Genomic DNA, 16,692 nt, shown 5'->3' on the forward strand with positions numbered 1-16,692 from the left:
TGGGTTCTCTATATTACAGTAATGCCATTTACAATCTTTCCTATAATATCCATATACCAACTATACTACTCACGTATACTATTTATACCATACGAGAAGTTTTGAGTAGCATACAATTAATCTTAACTGTTGGATATTTTTATACTAGTCCTTTTGCAACACTAGTATAATCTAGTATAATGCACCATTAAAAAAGAGCTCTTCTGAAAATGTTACCAAACACATCATCTGCACTGGGAGAGTCGGAGGGAATAACAACGGTTTCTCTTTCATCTGCACTGGGAGAGTCGGAGGGAATAACAACGGTTTCTCTTTGGTGCCGCATCGACGATTTGCCAGTCTACTTTGCATAGCTGGACGACAGCCCATTCATCTTTATTCTTCCTCCAACCCCAAGCAAAGACCCGTGCTTTCCATGTGAAGGTCCTGAGATGGCCTAGATCCATGGAGCTCTGTTTTCTTCCTCTATAGGGAAAGCAACGCATATGTTCTTTTCTGAAATCCACACCCACAGCTACTACCCGAAGCCCGAGCAACTAACCAATAGAAGAGTTCATTGCACACCAGCAAATTGTTTGCCTTGACGGTTAATTTTCTGTGTACTTCTCCCTGGCCACAAGAAATTTTCACCTGGAGAGAGTTTCTTGGGGTTTTCTCCAAACAGAACACCTTGCAGCTACCTTGCCAAATCCCAAGAGGTACGTTTATATTATCAATTGCTAGATGCACCTTTAGTCTAATCTCTCAAGAATAGCTACACTGATTAACAAATGTGTTCTTGTATGGCTAGAATTTTTATTCGGTGCTAGTGGAGGTTCATCTGGAGGTGCAGAGATGGGTTAGATTTCTGGAGCTTCTTTCGTTAATTTCGGGGTCCTTCCTACACAGACAAATTCACCATGCCTCGACTGCTGGTACCTCCTTTTCCGCTCCATGCAGTTACTTGTACTATATCAGCGATATGTGAAAATGCTCAAATGTACGAGTCTAGAATGTTGGTGCTATACTTAAATAAAATAGGAAAACCGGTTACAAATTTTTTATTTAACCGGAAGAATTTCCCATTGACATGGCTGCCCACGGAGTTTGGATCCATTGACAGGATAACTGAAATTCATGAAGTATATCGTTAGCTGTAGAAATCATCAGGGCATGTACCCACTATATGCAAACAAATTTTATATTACCAAACCCGAGATGCTCCACATTGTCGATTCCCGCGAGGTCACCAATTATTTGCAAGGCCATCAATTTGTTATTCCCGCGAAATGCTATGCTATAGTTGCGTGTGTTTCTCTTCTCTGCACAGCCAGCTACATACCACAATCGACTCTCAGGAATCAAACTAACTAATTATATATGGTGTGACCTCAACTAACTAATTATATATGGTGTGTATATGTAGATCGGGCTAATTAATTGATACAGTAATAACTACTTACTACGTATATTTATGGGGTCGAGAGTGACGTCAACTGATAAATCGTGTCATGCAGCTTGGTCCTACTGTGTACAGAGTCCAGGCAGCGGTTGAAAGAATAATCCGTTTCTTGGAGGATACCGGAACAACTGCACACAAGGCCATCTACTTTGACGGATGGGATGGACTGGCTGCTTCTGCTGTGCTCAGAGCTATAGCAGAGGACCCTCCACCATCTCTGAAGAAGAAATTTGACAAGATCCTTCACATTGATTGCTCGATGTGGAAGAGCCGAAGGGCACTCCAGAGGGCGATCGCTGATGAACTCAACCTTACTCAGAGGGTAATGGCGGCTTTCAACAGGCAAGATGAGGAGGATGATTTCCGCGGAGTAGATGAAGGTTCTAGAGCTGAGATTGGAGAAGTTGGGTTGCTGATAACTGAATCCCTGTTACGATGCAGATACTTAGTTGTCTTTCACAATGGAAGCAATGATACGGTGGACTTGGCTAGTTGTGGTATTCCACGACCTGAATTCCTTGGTTCTAAGATACTGTGGACTTTCAGAGGAAGGCTTCGGCTCAACCCGCAAGTAAAAGACAAGGTGGACAGTTCACATTTGTATATTTATCGGCCTATTGACTGGAGCTTCGATCATGACACTGCTAAACTAATATTGGATGAGGCTACAGAAATTGTCAAGTCCATACAGCATAAGCAGAGCATCACCCCAACAATAGCTGCCAAGTGTATCTCCTACATATTGTGGTTGATTAATCAAAAGGGTGGTGGTACCATGGACTACGATTGGACTACCCACGCTTCCAACTATTGGGTTTGTGATGGAATTATCGAAGAAGGTCAGTCTGATGATGACTCCTGGGAGCTCTCTACCGCTCTCCATCAACAGATACGATTAGAGGACTGCTCATCTCCAACAGTCAAGTTCAGTGGTCATGAATACAGGGAACAATGGAAGTCTGTCATTGAAGATCCATCTAACATTGAAGAAGGGACATCATCCTATTTCCTTAGTGCCAAAAACGGATTATCATTGCCACCTAAAATGTTTCAACAGTCGTATAGACTTCGTGTACTGAAACTGTCTGGATGCAATTTCAGCTTCTATTCCCCTCCATTCTGCTGTTGCCATAGCCTAAGATTCCTTGGATTAGAGAAATGCAAAGATCAACCGCAGGAAGAAGAGGACAGGCAAAGGAGACCAACAACGAAATATCTCCATAGCCTATGGGTGCTAGATGTTAGGAACATGGATTGGGAATTGGATCTATTGCAAGACTCGATAGAGCAGATGGCTGTAAACATCAGAGAGATTCATGTAAAGAATGGAAGGATTTGGCGCAGCAACCTTGCATGGGGACAACTGCAGAACCTTTGCAAGCTTCGAGTAATCAAGCTCCTTGACCTGTATGGAAACAATGCCATCCAAGTTTTGCCGAGCTTGTGTGGGGCAACTGGATTGAAAACTCTCATCCTAGATGGTTGTGCGGAGTTGGATCATGTTGGTCCAGGACTACCTCCATCACTTGAGTCATTCAGTTTCGATGCCGGAGCAGGGGATGATGGTCGCAATACAGCTAAAATATCACGTATCACCTTGGCCGGTTGTCCAAAACTGGTCGAGTTCAGATTGCTTGGATCCCTCTCAAAGCTTGAGGAGCTGGACCTCTCTGGCACACCGGTGAAAATTCTAGACCTGAAAAAGGAGATCCAAGTTCAAAATCTTCAACGAATCTTCCTGATAGGATGCAAGCAGCTCCGTTCAATTATTTGGCCAGAAAAAAGGATGGAACAACTGAGGTTACTATGCATTGATACGCGACAGGAATTAGTGTTGACGGAAACATCACGTGATTCTCTTGTCTGCCCAGATCAGGAAAAGTATTGTCATGCACGTGTTTCTGCCACAGACATGAGGTTCTTTCAGTCGTTGGTGAGAACAGATGGTGAAGAGTTTCGCTGGATCACTACCCCGTTTAAGCTGAATCTCAACCCGTCGTGCACTAGCAATGATGATGGCATTTTTATTAGCAGGACTAAAAAACATGTTCGGTCGTCAAATCTACACAAGCCATTAATCTCCATGGCATGCCTCATCTACAATGACATCAGCATTGAAGAGATAGCTACTAATAAAGCTGATGGCAGTAGTGCGCTGCAGTTTGAGCCACAAGACCTCCATGTTGAGATCGGTCAGGGGGCAATCAACACTGAAGTGCTCAATCCACAAAGCACATCGGCCAGGGCTATAAGCTTTATGATGGACAGGGTCATGTCGTTGCACGTGCACGACAGTTGTTCCATCACCACTATCATCCCTAAGCACATTGCATCAGCAACTGGCCAGGAAATTCATTACCCTGCTCTTAAGTGGTGCCGTGTGGAGAAATGCCCAAAGTTGGAAGTTGTCTTCCATACTAACTATGATGGCAATGACTATTGGTTTGAGCAATTGGAGACCTTTTGGGCAGCTGATCTCTTGATGGCCCGTTCGATCTGGAGCAGAGGAAGACCACTTGATGGTGGGCAGGACAGAGTATCCTTTTCAAGACTGCGGGCCATACATCTGCACATGTGCCCCAGGCTCCAATTTGTCCTCCCGTTGTCATGGAGACATACCTTGTCCAGCCTGGAGACCATCCACATAGTCTGCTGCCGTGACCTCAAACAGGTCTTCCTAGTGGAGTCTGGCTTTTTGGAGCGAGTCGCTACCAGGCATCCAAATGGCATGCTGAAATTCCCAAAGCTCAAGCACTTGTATCTGCACGATCTCTCCTGCCTGCAACAGATATGCGAGGCAAAAATATTTGCTCCGGAGCTGGAGACTATCCGCATCAGGGGCTGCTGGGGCTTGAGGCGCCTCCCGGCCACTGACCGCCATCGTCGACACGGACGTCTTGTTGCTGTGGACTGCGAGAAGGACTGGTGGGACAACCTGGAGTGGGATGGGCTGGACGTCGGCCACCAGCCCTCCCTCTTTGCGCCACGCCACCCGACGTACTACAAGAAGCGATTGCTGAGAACCACGGTTCTCCGGTGAACCGGCCTCACGTACTTTGCTGCTTGCTCGCCTGTCCAGGTACGTGCACATGAGTTATTTCCTCTTCATTATTTTTTTCTTTTTAGTTTCATTTCACGTTCCATTAATCACTTGTGTTATCAACTCATCCATAGATTTCATGGGGGTTTGAGGAGAGACGACAGCGGCAAGCTCTGCTTTCTGTTGCGTGCTTACCTCGCCGCGAGGGTCCAACTGTTTGCCTAGCCAAGTCTTCGATGTGTTTCCTCAAGAATAAACAATTGGCATCCGATGCTGCCTATATCCGCCAAATTTAGTGTGTTAATATGCTTTTTTCTATGTTGATTCGTATGCGTCTCTGACAAACGTACTATATGTGTTTGGTCTTGCTTTGCTACGTGTGTACGCTTTGAAATAAGAGGGTCTGATGGGACTATGTTGTTTTGTGTGTGTATCAGTCCCTGGAACCCCATGGTGTGACGATGTTGATTTCGAGAAACATTCTTGAAACAAATTTGTAATCAATGAAGCTGGCTGCATATTGTTGGGTGATTAATTATTTTATCTTGTTTCAATTAATAAGGCCAATCTCAATGCACAGCTTCATTAGGTGTCGTGGGGGTGAAACTCTCCTCTCATCTGATGGAACTCCCCTCGTCATGACCTTGCCAAGTCAGCAATTTTGCTGATGTGGCAGCAAAATTTAATGCTCATGAATTCATAAGACTGATCTAAGGTATGTGTTCATATTGATCTGTCCGTTTTCGTGGTGAGTTATACGTCTTACCATCTAATTTCTGTGGCGTCGACGTTGCAGGCTTTGGGTGACGGCGAAATCTATACAGTTCCTACTTCCTTCCTCTTGAATAAGTAATGCTTGAGTAATAAATTTTTCACAGAATAGAGGTGGTCTGGTCATGGCGTGACTAAGCAGGAGCAGGAGCAGAGCGTTCGACGCAGGCAGGAAATATGAGAGAAAACAATGAATGGGCACATTAACAATGTTTTTTCTATTTTTTTTCTGACAGCACGCTAACAAGTTACTTTAGTGACTTGGACGAGAATTTTTTTATTTTTAACCTTTTTAAAAAAATATTTATAAAAAAACCCCTCCCAACTTTATTAGCACTAGGTAACCCTTTTGGCAAACCTCTGTCGTGCCACATGCACTGGTGCGGTGGAGGTGCTGTTGGGATACGAGGTAGGCTACGCTAGCGTAAAACAAAATTCTACCGCGTATAACCAGGAAGAACTGCCGTATAAGGATCACGGGATTACCACTCGACGCACTACTGGTGCGGAAGATGTAGATATGCGTCGGTGCAGTGAAGACGATCACGTAGTCGTACGTAGTCGATCAACGTAGTCGTACGTAGTCGATCACGTCCAGCAGCTCCTCAGCAGCTCGTCTACGTGCACAGCAAGATCGCCTCCGGTGCCGCGGCTCGTCGTCAGCTCGTCGTGGCTCGTCGGCGGCTTGTCGATGGCTCGTCCAAGTGCTGCAGGCGCAACACCTCCAAGGTATCCACACGTGCAGGGAGGAAGCGTCGCAAGCCGGACTGCTAGATCCGCGAGTTGCAACAAGCGAGGGCGTGGGAGGCGCGGCAAGTGTGTTCAGCCAAAAGGTGTAAAACCCTAGGGCGCCCCCACCCCTCTATTTATAGGGGTTCCTGATGGGCCTCTGGATCCGAGGCCCATTAGTACTCCTAAACCTAATCCAACTCGGATCAGATCCGAATTGGGCTTCCAGCCCCTTAAGTGTGTGACCCTATGGGTTCGGATACGTATAGACATGGCCCGAGTACTCCTACTCGGCCCAATAGTCGGTAGCGGCCTCTAGCAAGACGTGCCAACTCCTATACGCATACGAAGATCATATCAGACGAACCATCACAACATAATATACATGCTATTCCCTTTGCCTCACGATATTTGGTCTAGCTTCAGGCCGACCGCTCTTTCTCGATCCTGTGATTCGGAATCCCTTTGTAGGTTAACTCTTAACCGTACGTAGCATGGCCATGCATTTTCGGATCCGATCACTCGAGGGGCCCAGAGATATCACTCTCAATCAGAGAGGGGCAAATCCCATCTTGATTGACCATGTCTCATAGCATGCTTCTTGACAAACCCGAAAGCTACCTTTATAACTACCCTGTTACGGCGTAGCGTTTGATAGCCCCTAAGTAGGTCGATCCACATCTAGAATACATGCGACAATCTCAGGTCTAAGGACAAAACGTATATGTTGTTTAAAGAGAGAACTACTTCTCGTGCTGGGTCAGTCCTAACACATGTCTCCACATGTGTCCACATTATTAGTTCAACATCTACATGTCCATGACTTGTGAAACATAGTCATCAACTAATACATGTGCTAGTCTAATATTCATGTGTGTCCTCACATGAACTCCGACTAGGGACAACTTTAGAATAACCATACAAGTAAAGAGTTTCACATACAATTCACATAATTGCAAATCAATTCAAGTAGCCTTTAATGGATATTCTATGAACACAATATACAAATCATGGATACAAATGGAATATCATCATCTCTATGATTGCCTCTAGGGCATACCTCCAACAGTCTCCCACTTGCACTAGAGTCAATCTAGAAGGTACCTAATACCCATAGCTCTTACATGCGCATCATGCTTAGCCTGCGGGAGTGGCTTTGTCAATGGATCAGAAATGTTCAGATCCGTGTGTATTTTGCATATCTTGATCTCACCCCGGTTAACGAAGTCTCGAATGAGATGAAATCGCCGCATTACGTGTTTGTTCTTCTGGTGGTTCCTTGGCTCCTTTGCTTGCGCAATTGCCCCATTGTTATCACAGTAGAGATTCAATGGGCTGGATGCATTCGGGAACACACCAAGCTCAATGAGGAAATTCCTTATCCAAACACCTTCCTTCGCGGCTTCCGAAGTCGCGATGTACTCGGCTTCTGTCGTAGAATCGGCCACCGTCTCCTGCTTGGAACTCTTCCAACTAACAGCACCACCATTTAGCGTGAACATAAATCCTGATTGTGACTTTGAATCATCTCTGTCGGTTTGGAAACTCGCATCGGTGTAACCTGTTACAACGAGCTCCTCCTGACCTCCATAGACGAGGAACATATCTTTAGTCCTTCTCAAGTACTTAAGAATGTTTTTCACCGCTGTCCAGTGACTCTCACCTGGATCAGATTGGTGTCTACTTGTCATACTTAGCGCATATGAAACATCTGGGCGAGTACTTATCATTGCATACATGATAGATCCAATAGCCGAGGCATATGGCACTCTACTCATGCGATCCCGCTCATCAGCAGTCGAAGGACACTGAGTCTTGCTGAGATGTATGCCATGTGACATAGGCAAGAACCCTTTCTTTGCCTCTTCCATGCTGAACCGCTTCAACACTTTGTCAATGTAAGTATCTTGGCTTAAACCTATAAGCCTTCTCGATCTATCTCTATAGATCTTAATACCCAGAATATATGCCGCTTCCCCTAAGTCCTTCATCGAAAAACTATTTTTCAGTGAAGTCTTTACGGACTCAAGCATAGGAATGTTATTTCCAATCAGTAATATGTCATCCACATATAAGATTAGAAATACTACAGAGCTCCCACTAACCTTCTTGTAAACACAAGACTCTTCTTCGTTTTTGGTGAAGTCAAACCCTTTGACCACTTCATCAAAACGAATGTTCCAACTCCTAGATGCTTGCTTCAATCCATAAATGGATCTCTGAAGCTTGCATACCTTTCCAGCATTTTTCGGATCGACAAAACCCTCGGGCTGTATCATATACACGTCCTCAGCTAGGTTTCCATTCAGGAAAGCTGTCTTGACATCCATCTGCCATATCTCATAATCGAAATATGCAGCTATAGCTAGAATAATCCGAATGGACTTAAGCATCACTACAGGCGAGAAGGTCTCGTCGTAGTCAACTCCTTGAACTTGTCGAAAACCTTTTGCGACAAGTCGTGCTTTGTAGATGTGAACATTTCCATCCATGTCCTTTTTCTTCTTATAGATCCACTTGCACTCTATGGCTTTAACACCATCAGGCGGGTCAACCAAGTTCCAAACTTGATTGTCTCCCATGGACTCTATTTCGGATTGCATGGCACTCTGCCATTTTTCGGAGTCTGGGTCCATCATTGCTTCTGCATATGTCGCAGGCTCATCATTGTCCAACAATAATATTTCCCGCATTTCGCGGAGCCTTGCCGACCTTCGTGGTTGTGGCGGTGCTTCTCTTGCCATGGGTATCTCAACTTGTTCTGCTACGTTAGCATCACTCATTGATTCTTGCCCGATTGGCTCATCTTGAACTTCTTCAAGATGCACTGTCTTTCCACTCTTTTCTCCTTTGAGAAACTCTTTCTCTAGGAAAACCCCGTTCCGAGCGACAAACACTTTGCCTTCTGATCGGTTGTAGAAATAATATCCCAAAGTTTCCTTTGGATATCCCACGAAAATGCACTTATCCGACTTGGGTGTGATCTTGTCCGACTGAAGTCGCTTGACAAACAATTCACATCCCCAAATCTTTAGAAAAGACAGACTAGGAACCTTTCCAGTCCATATCTCATATGGTGTCTTAACTACGGATTTAGATGGTACCCTATTTAGTGTGAAAGCTGCTGTTTCTAGAGCGTATCCCCAAAATGACAACGGTAGGTCCGACTGGCTCATCATTGATCGAACCATGTCTAACAAAGTTCGATTACGTCGCTCGGACACACCGTTTCTCTGAGGTGTTCCAGGCGGCGTATGTTGTGGAACAATTCCGCAACTCTTTAGATGATTGCTAAACTCGTGGCTCAAATACTCGCCTCCACGATCAGATCGTAAGGCCTTAATTTTCTTGCCACGCTGATTTTCAACTTCATTCTGAAATTCCTTGAACTTTTCAAAGGTTTCAGACTTGTGCCTCATTAAGTAGACATAGCCATATCTACTAAAATCATCAGTAAAAGTTATGAAGTATTGGAATCCTCCTCTAGCCGTCGTGCTCATTGGTCCGCATACATCACTATGTACGAGTTCCAACAAGTCTACTGCTCTCTCAGGAAATCCTGTGAAAGGCGTCTTGGTCATCTTGCCTAGCAAGCAAGCCTCACATGTCTCGTATGATTCAAAATCAAACGAAGTTAGAAGTCCATCAGAATGGAGCTTCTTCATGCGCTTTTCACTTATATGACCCAAACGACAATGCCACAAGTAGGTAGGACTCAAATCATTAGGCCGAGGCCTTTTAGCACTTACATTACAGACAGGTGAACCATCAAGATTTAAAACAAATAATCCATTCACAATGGGTGCAAAAGCCATAAACATATTATTCTTAGAGATCACACAACCATTGTTTTCACTCGCAAATGAATAACCATCCCTCATCAAACATGAAGGAGACAAAATGTTTCGACTTAAACTAGGAACAAAATAACAATTATTCAACTCCATAATAAATCCTGACGGGAGGTGGAGTTGCATCGTCCCGACGGTCAAAGCAGCAACTCTTGCATTATTGCCCACGCGGAAATCAACTTCTCCTCTTTCCACGCTTCTACTTCTTATCATTCCCTGCATCGAATTGCAAATATGAGCAACCGATCCGGTATCAAATACCCAAGAATTAATAACTGTATCAGCGAGAAATATGTTGTCTATAACATTAACAACAAGCGTACCTGAGGTAGAAGTACTCTTACTTCCGCCGTTCTTCAACGAAGCTAGGTACTGCTTGCAGTTTCTCTTCCAGTGACCAAGTTCATGACAGTAAAAGCACTCTTTATCTGGAGCAGGTCCAGCTTTAGCCTTGGGCGCTGGGTTTGGCTTGGACACTCCAGCCTTACCCTTCTTCTTCCAAGAATTGCCCTTCTTCTTGAAGGTAGGCTTGTTCTGTACAGCCATCACATGGCTGGTACTAGCGCTTTTCTTAATGTCTACCTCTGCTGTCTTGAGCATACCACACAGCTCATTCAGACCCTTCTCCGTCCCATGCATATGGTAGTTCGAGATGAAGTTCCCATAGCTAGGCGGAAGAGATGAGAGAATGAAGTCAGTGGCCAACTCTTTGCCCATTGGGAAGCCCAGCTTCTCCAATCGCTGAGTGTAACCAACCATCTTGATTACATGTGGTCCTACTGCTGCGCCTTCTGCTAACTTGCACTCCAGAAAGGCTTTGGACACATTGAACCTTTCGGTCCTAGCCTGTGTCTGGAACATGTCCTTGAGCGCCACGATCATATCGTAAGCCTCATGATTTGTTTCGAACTGCATCTGCAGCTCGGGTTCCATGCAAGCAAGCATAAGGCAGCTTACCTCAAGATTAGCATCAAATGCCTTCTTGTAAGCAGCCTTAACGGCAGCAGATGCATCATCAGCAGGTACTGGTGGTAGTGGGGTGTCTAGAACATCTTCCTTTTTCTCAGCCCTGAGAACAATTCTCAGGTTACGGATCCAATCCGAGTAGTTTGTTCCATTCAACTTGTCCTTCTCAAGGACCGAACGCAAAGCAAACGATGCGGTGGTGTTGCTAGGTGCCATTTAATCTACAACAAAAATAATGCAAAATACACTAAGACAAACGTATCCATGATAGAGCAAATTACATTAAACTATTTTAACAGAATCTACTCCCACTAAAATCAATATCCCTCTATTGAAACTTAGTGATTCAGGATCCACAACTAACAAGTCTACTAGTGAGCTTTAGCATCACCACTAGCAAACGAGGTAAATCGGTAAGCAACTTTTGCTAATCATATCACATATGACTCCTGTTGTTGGGTGACATCTCTATGTCTCGGCGCCCAACCTTTATGCCCCAAAGTCCTTAACCGTTAAGATAACCTTGTTAAGCAAACCAACCCTTATGCGTGTAAGTGTCCGACACAAACCTGTCTAGTCAAGGAAAACTAGTGGCACCCTAATTTCATAGACCCACCACTAATTGTACAAGACATGGGACGGTGCAAGTTTTAGTTGGGAGGGCATACTAACTTAAACTTTGTGAGGGATCGTTCTACTTCTAACATCACAGCATGCAGAAAGTAAAACATAAACAGAATAGCATTCACACAGTTGTGACACAGTATGGCCCGTTTTTCATATGGTGATCTCCATCTCCATAGAACCTGTTCACCATGGTGATCTCCATCTCCATGTTCCATGTGCGCCATCCTCCTGGTGATGAGTCCTCCAAGAACTATGCTATTACGCCTAATAGCTAGTAAAGAATCTAGTAATGAAGATTACATAGTTGCTTGGATCATCACAGATTGGTACGCAGACCATTAAATACAATAAGGTGACAACACATATGGCTCCTGCCGTGTTGCCGTACGCGCGACACGCAGGTCACGAATGAGTTACACACATGCATCACATACACAAGGGGGCCATACTGATCACAAGATACATACATACATCCTGCAAAAGAGAGTTAGGCGTCCTAACGTTCCAAACTTCGGAGGCCCGAAACTCCATCTTCCAAGCCGAATTTGGGAAATCTAATTTCGCCAAAAACGGCAAAGCCGTTGAATTTCATGTGTAACTTTTTCTGTAGATCAATTTTCGTATAGAAATCGCCCCGATCCGAGATCGTACCGAAAAGTTACGGCTGATTTACCGAAGCATGCGCATACGGCAAAATCCCGACCCCGGCAGTAGATCCCATCTACTATAGCACATCTAATGCGCCTGGCGTATGACCCTGGATCTCGATTCGACCAATCATATTGATCTTCCCTCACTGCAACTGGATTTACATGTATCACTTAACTCCGATGGCGGAAACCGACCGGTAGGAGTATGTCGTTACACTACCATTGCAGCAAGGGCACGAAATCAGGACATAGATCAAACAGAGAACTCGCATATCTCCATATGCACACATCCCGAATCCAAAACTAAGCAGCTACGGCTCTGATACCACTATTGGGATACGAGGTAGGCTACGCTAGCGTAAAACAAAATTCTACCGCGTATAACCAGGAAGAACTGCCGTATAAGGATCACGGGATTACCACTCGACGCACTACTGGTGCGGAAGATGTAGATATGCGTCGGTGCAGTGAAGACGATCACGTAGTCGTACGTAGTCGATCAACGTAGTCGTACGTAGTCGATCACGTCCAGCAGCTCCTCAGCAGCTCGTCTACGTGCACAGCAAGATCGCCTCCGGTGCCGCGGCTCGTCGTCAGCTCGTCGTGGCTCGTCGGCGGCTCGTCGATGGCTCGTCCAAGTGCTGCAGGCGCAACACCTCCAAGGTATCCACACGTGCAGGGAGGAAGCGTCGCAAGCCGGACTGCTAGATCCGCGAGTTGCAACAAGCGAGGGCGTGGGAGGCGCGGCAAGTGTGTTCAGCCAAAAGGTGTAAAACCCTAGGGCGCCCCCACCCCTCTATTTATAGGGGTTCCTGATGGGCCTCTGGATCCGAGGCCCATTAGTACTCCTAAACCTAATCCAACTCGGATCAGATCCGAATTGGGCTTCCAGCCCCTTAAGTGTGTGACCCTATGGGTTCGGATACGTATAGACATGGCCCGAGTACTCCTACTCGGCCCAATAGTCGGTAGCGGCCTCTAGCAAGACGTGCCAACTCCTATACGCATACGAAGATCATATCAGACGAACCATCACAACATAATATACATGCTATTCCCTTTGCCTCACGATATTTGGTCTAGCTTCAGGCCGACCGCTCTTTCTCGATCCTGTGATTCGGAATCCCTTTGTAGGTTAACTCTTAACCGTACGTAGCATGGCCATGCATTTTCGGATCCGATCACTCGAGGGGCCCAGAGATATCACTCTCAATCAGAGAGGGGCAAATCCCATCTTGATTGACCATGTCTCATAGCATGCTTCTTGACAAACCCGAAAGCTACCTTTATAACTACCCTGTTACGGCGTAGCGTTTGATAGCCCCTAAGTAGGTCGATCCACATCTAGAATACATGCGACAATCTCAGGTCTAAGGACAAAGCGTATATGTTGTTTAAAGAGAGAACTACTTCTCGTGCTGGGTCAGTCCTAACACATGTCTCCACATGTGTCCACATTATTAGTTCAACATCTACATGTCCATGACTTGTGAAACATAGTCATCAACTAATACATGTGCTAGTCTAATATTCATGTGTGTCCTCACATGAACTCCGACTAGGGACAACTTTAGAATAACCATACAAGTAAAGAGTTTCACATACAATTCACATAATTGCAAATCAATTCAAGTAGCCTTTAATGGATATTCAATGAACACAATATACAAATCATGGATACAAATGGAATATCATCATCTCTATGATTGCCTCTAGGGCATACCTCCAACAGGTGCCAAGGTGGCGTGGCGCGGGGCTGGCGCGGCGTTGACATGGCCTGGTATGGCAGTGCCTGGGTTACAGCCGCGCGCCGGCTCCCTCCTTTCTTCCTTCCTCCAGAACCCCTCGAGCCCGACCGACTCCTTCGCCGCTGGCCCCCGCCACCCCCAAATCTGGCGATTTCGGTTGGGAAAGTAGTTGGAATCGTTCACCACTTTGTTTGGAAGATATCCCCCAACTTTTTACCTTGTTTTACTGTTCCATTAGGTAGATCGGAGGATGTACCTAATGGACTAGACTCTCTGCCCGCGATATTGATGTGTAGAACTTGTTGCATGCTTCGATTTAGGTAGATATTCATGCATTTGTGTAGTGTATGTGGCATTGATAGGTTTATTTGTACAATATATCCAATTATGTTTATTGATAGTAAATTTTTATTGTTCCTCTACTTATCATGCAAAGAACCTTTTTACTAACGATTTTTACTATCGAATATTGTTTATTCTTTTTTAGAACGGCGGCCCTAGTCTACCCACTCCTTGAGGCCGCGTACGATGTGCGACGTGCAGCACCGCGACCCTCCTCGCTAACCTCCATGAGGTACTATATATTATATGAATGAGATTATATACGATTTTTATGTATATTCACCTGAAAGTCGGGTATTTATATAGTCTTAGAAAGCACGTGCAACTTAATATTTTGGCTCATAGCAACGTTGACCATATATATACTTCACACTTGCATGTATCTTCTACCTCAGTGCACATATGATAAATACCTTTTGTTTAAAAATGACTTCAAACCCTCTTGACATGATATTTGAATCACATAGGCCATTCTTATTTTTTTTACATATGTTTTTTACATTCATAATTTTAGCTGTTCTCCATGAAATATGCTATGGCAGTGAACATGCTCCATGCTGGACTCATGCTTTTTTGACATACCTCGTACCTAAAAACGGACACATGTTTGCACAAAGATACTCGTTCAATGGTGAGTTGCATCGTGGTCCATTTTTGCTTGTTTAGAACCCGTCTGCATGATTGTGTAAATCTTATCACTGCATGTTGTTATTTGTAGTTGAATGATAATATACCATTTGACATGATACTATTTGTTTTCATTTATTTGCAAAGAACTTTTCTACATTCATTTACATTTCCTTGTATGGTACGAAACAATCTTATTTCTAATTATTTGGTTGTTTTACAGGAATTGAAGCCATTACGGCCGCCGCGAGTGCACTCCCCACTTAGGTGGGATGAGTGCTACGTGTCGTACCTCCAGAGAGCTGGATTTCTGGACATTGCTGTTCAGGTTGCTGCGGGCCTCCCTCCGATGGATGGACCCTTGTTGACCGCCATGGTCGACCGCTGGTGTCCAGAGACTCACACCTTCCACCTCTCGTGTAGCAAGATGACCATCACCATGCAGGACATGGCCATGATCCTTGGTCTTCCACTGGAGGGGCTTCTAGTAACGGGGATCATTCAGAGTGAGAACTAGCGTGACATGGTTGAGCTGCACATTGGAATTAGACCTCCAGAGCCCGAGGAGGGAGACAACTCGAAGAAGACCTCTGGGGTGAGCTCCACATGGTTGAGGGAGCACTTCAGCGTGTGCCCACCGGGAGCAGCTGATGAGGTTGTGGAGAGGCATGCTCGTGTTTGGCTGTGGCACCTTGTTAGCACCTTCCTGCTAACTGATGCGGCTGGGAACACCATGTCTTGGATGGTTCTTCTAATTTTGGATCAGGATTGGGACAACATCCGTGGCTACAGTTGGGGCTCAACGGTGCTCGCCTGGCTGTACAGGCAGTTGTGTGACACTTGCAGATGCACTGCAAGGGATGCAAATCTTGGAGGGTGAGCAGATAGGGTGTGCGTATCTGCTGCAGATCTGGGTTTGGGAGCGAATCTCGGTGGGTCGACGTCTACATGTCTCAAGTGTGTTGCACTAGGTGTTGAAAGACTATGTTGCAATTTGTGTCTCCTATGTGTAAAACACTGTTGCAATTTATCGAATCTGTGCGTAAAAGTCTGTGTCAAGTGGTGGACTTGTCAAGTGTGTAAAAGAACATGTTGGATTTTAGTTGGATTTGTGCACCAGACATGCTCATTTTCTTTCTCATTTAACCTCATGCGTTTTAAACTTGATAAGTACCTATGTTTATGTAAAATTCGAGTTAAAACCTATTCATTCCTAGCATTTGCACTGTCAGCATCTAGTTTTGATTTATTAGTTGCAACAGTTTTTGTTGTTCACTTGAGAAATTATATTTGATTCCGAGTATTGTTGTAACGTATCATTTTGTACCATCTCAATTTTTGACTGTTCAATGCTTCTATTAGGAAAGCCTCGTAGAGGGAAAAGATACTTGTTGTCTCTGCCTTGGCAAAGTTGGCATGTGCCTAAGGGTACACATCATACATCTGCCATATTACTTTTCATCCTACTTGTGCTTGTGTTTGGTTACATGACTTAGATCTTAGCTTGTCACATGGGAGTTATGGAAAGAATGAAATGCGCGGATGTTCAGAGGAGATCATCTACAGCTCAACCTCCTTCTACAGAATATCAAGACGGAGGGCCAACTCTGGATCAAGGCAGGAGCTGTGAACTTAGCTTGTCTCGTCGGCGAGTAGTAGACCTAGGTGCCCATGGGAGTCGCCGAACAAAAACGTTGTTACTCTTTATGTAGTAGTCTCTCGTAGTTCCGGGGGTTCGTAGGCGCACAATTTGTGATGCACGTTGATGCAAAGATGCGCAATTCTCTTGCGTATTTGATAAAAAAAACGCCATCATCTAAGAGAAAAACCACTGCCTGCCCACATTGCCATCAACAATCGACATAAAGCATCTTCTTTCATGAGTAGGCTACACTTGACC

At 44.9% G+C, this 16,692-nt stretch overlaps 1 protein-coding gene across 1 annotated transcript; it reads left to right on the top strand.

Moving 5' to 3' along the window:
• Positions 1-270: 270 nt before the first annotated feature.
• Positions 271-5,259, top strand: LOC117862807 (uncharacterized). The gene is made up of 4 exons (XM_034746330.2): positions 271-698; positions 791-914; positions 1,497-4,520; positions 4,616-5,259. Exons 2-3 carry the CDS (start codon positions 900-902, stop codon positions 4,479-4,481), a joined length of 3,000 nt encoding a protein of 999 aa, XP_034602221.1. The 5' UTR covers positions 271-698; positions 791-899; the 3' UTR covers positions 4,482-4,520; positions 4,616-5,259.
• The last annotated feature ends 11,433 nt before the right edge of the window (positions 5,260-16,692 follow it).

The sequence above is a fragment of the Setaria viridis genome, chromosome 7 (genome assembly GCF_005286985.2).
Source record: "Setaria viridis chromosome 7, Setaria_viridis_v4.0, whole genome shotgun sequence".
NCBI classification, from domain to species: Eukaryota; Viridiplantae; Streptophyta; class Magnoliopsida; order Poales; family Poaceae; genus Setaria; species Setaria viridis.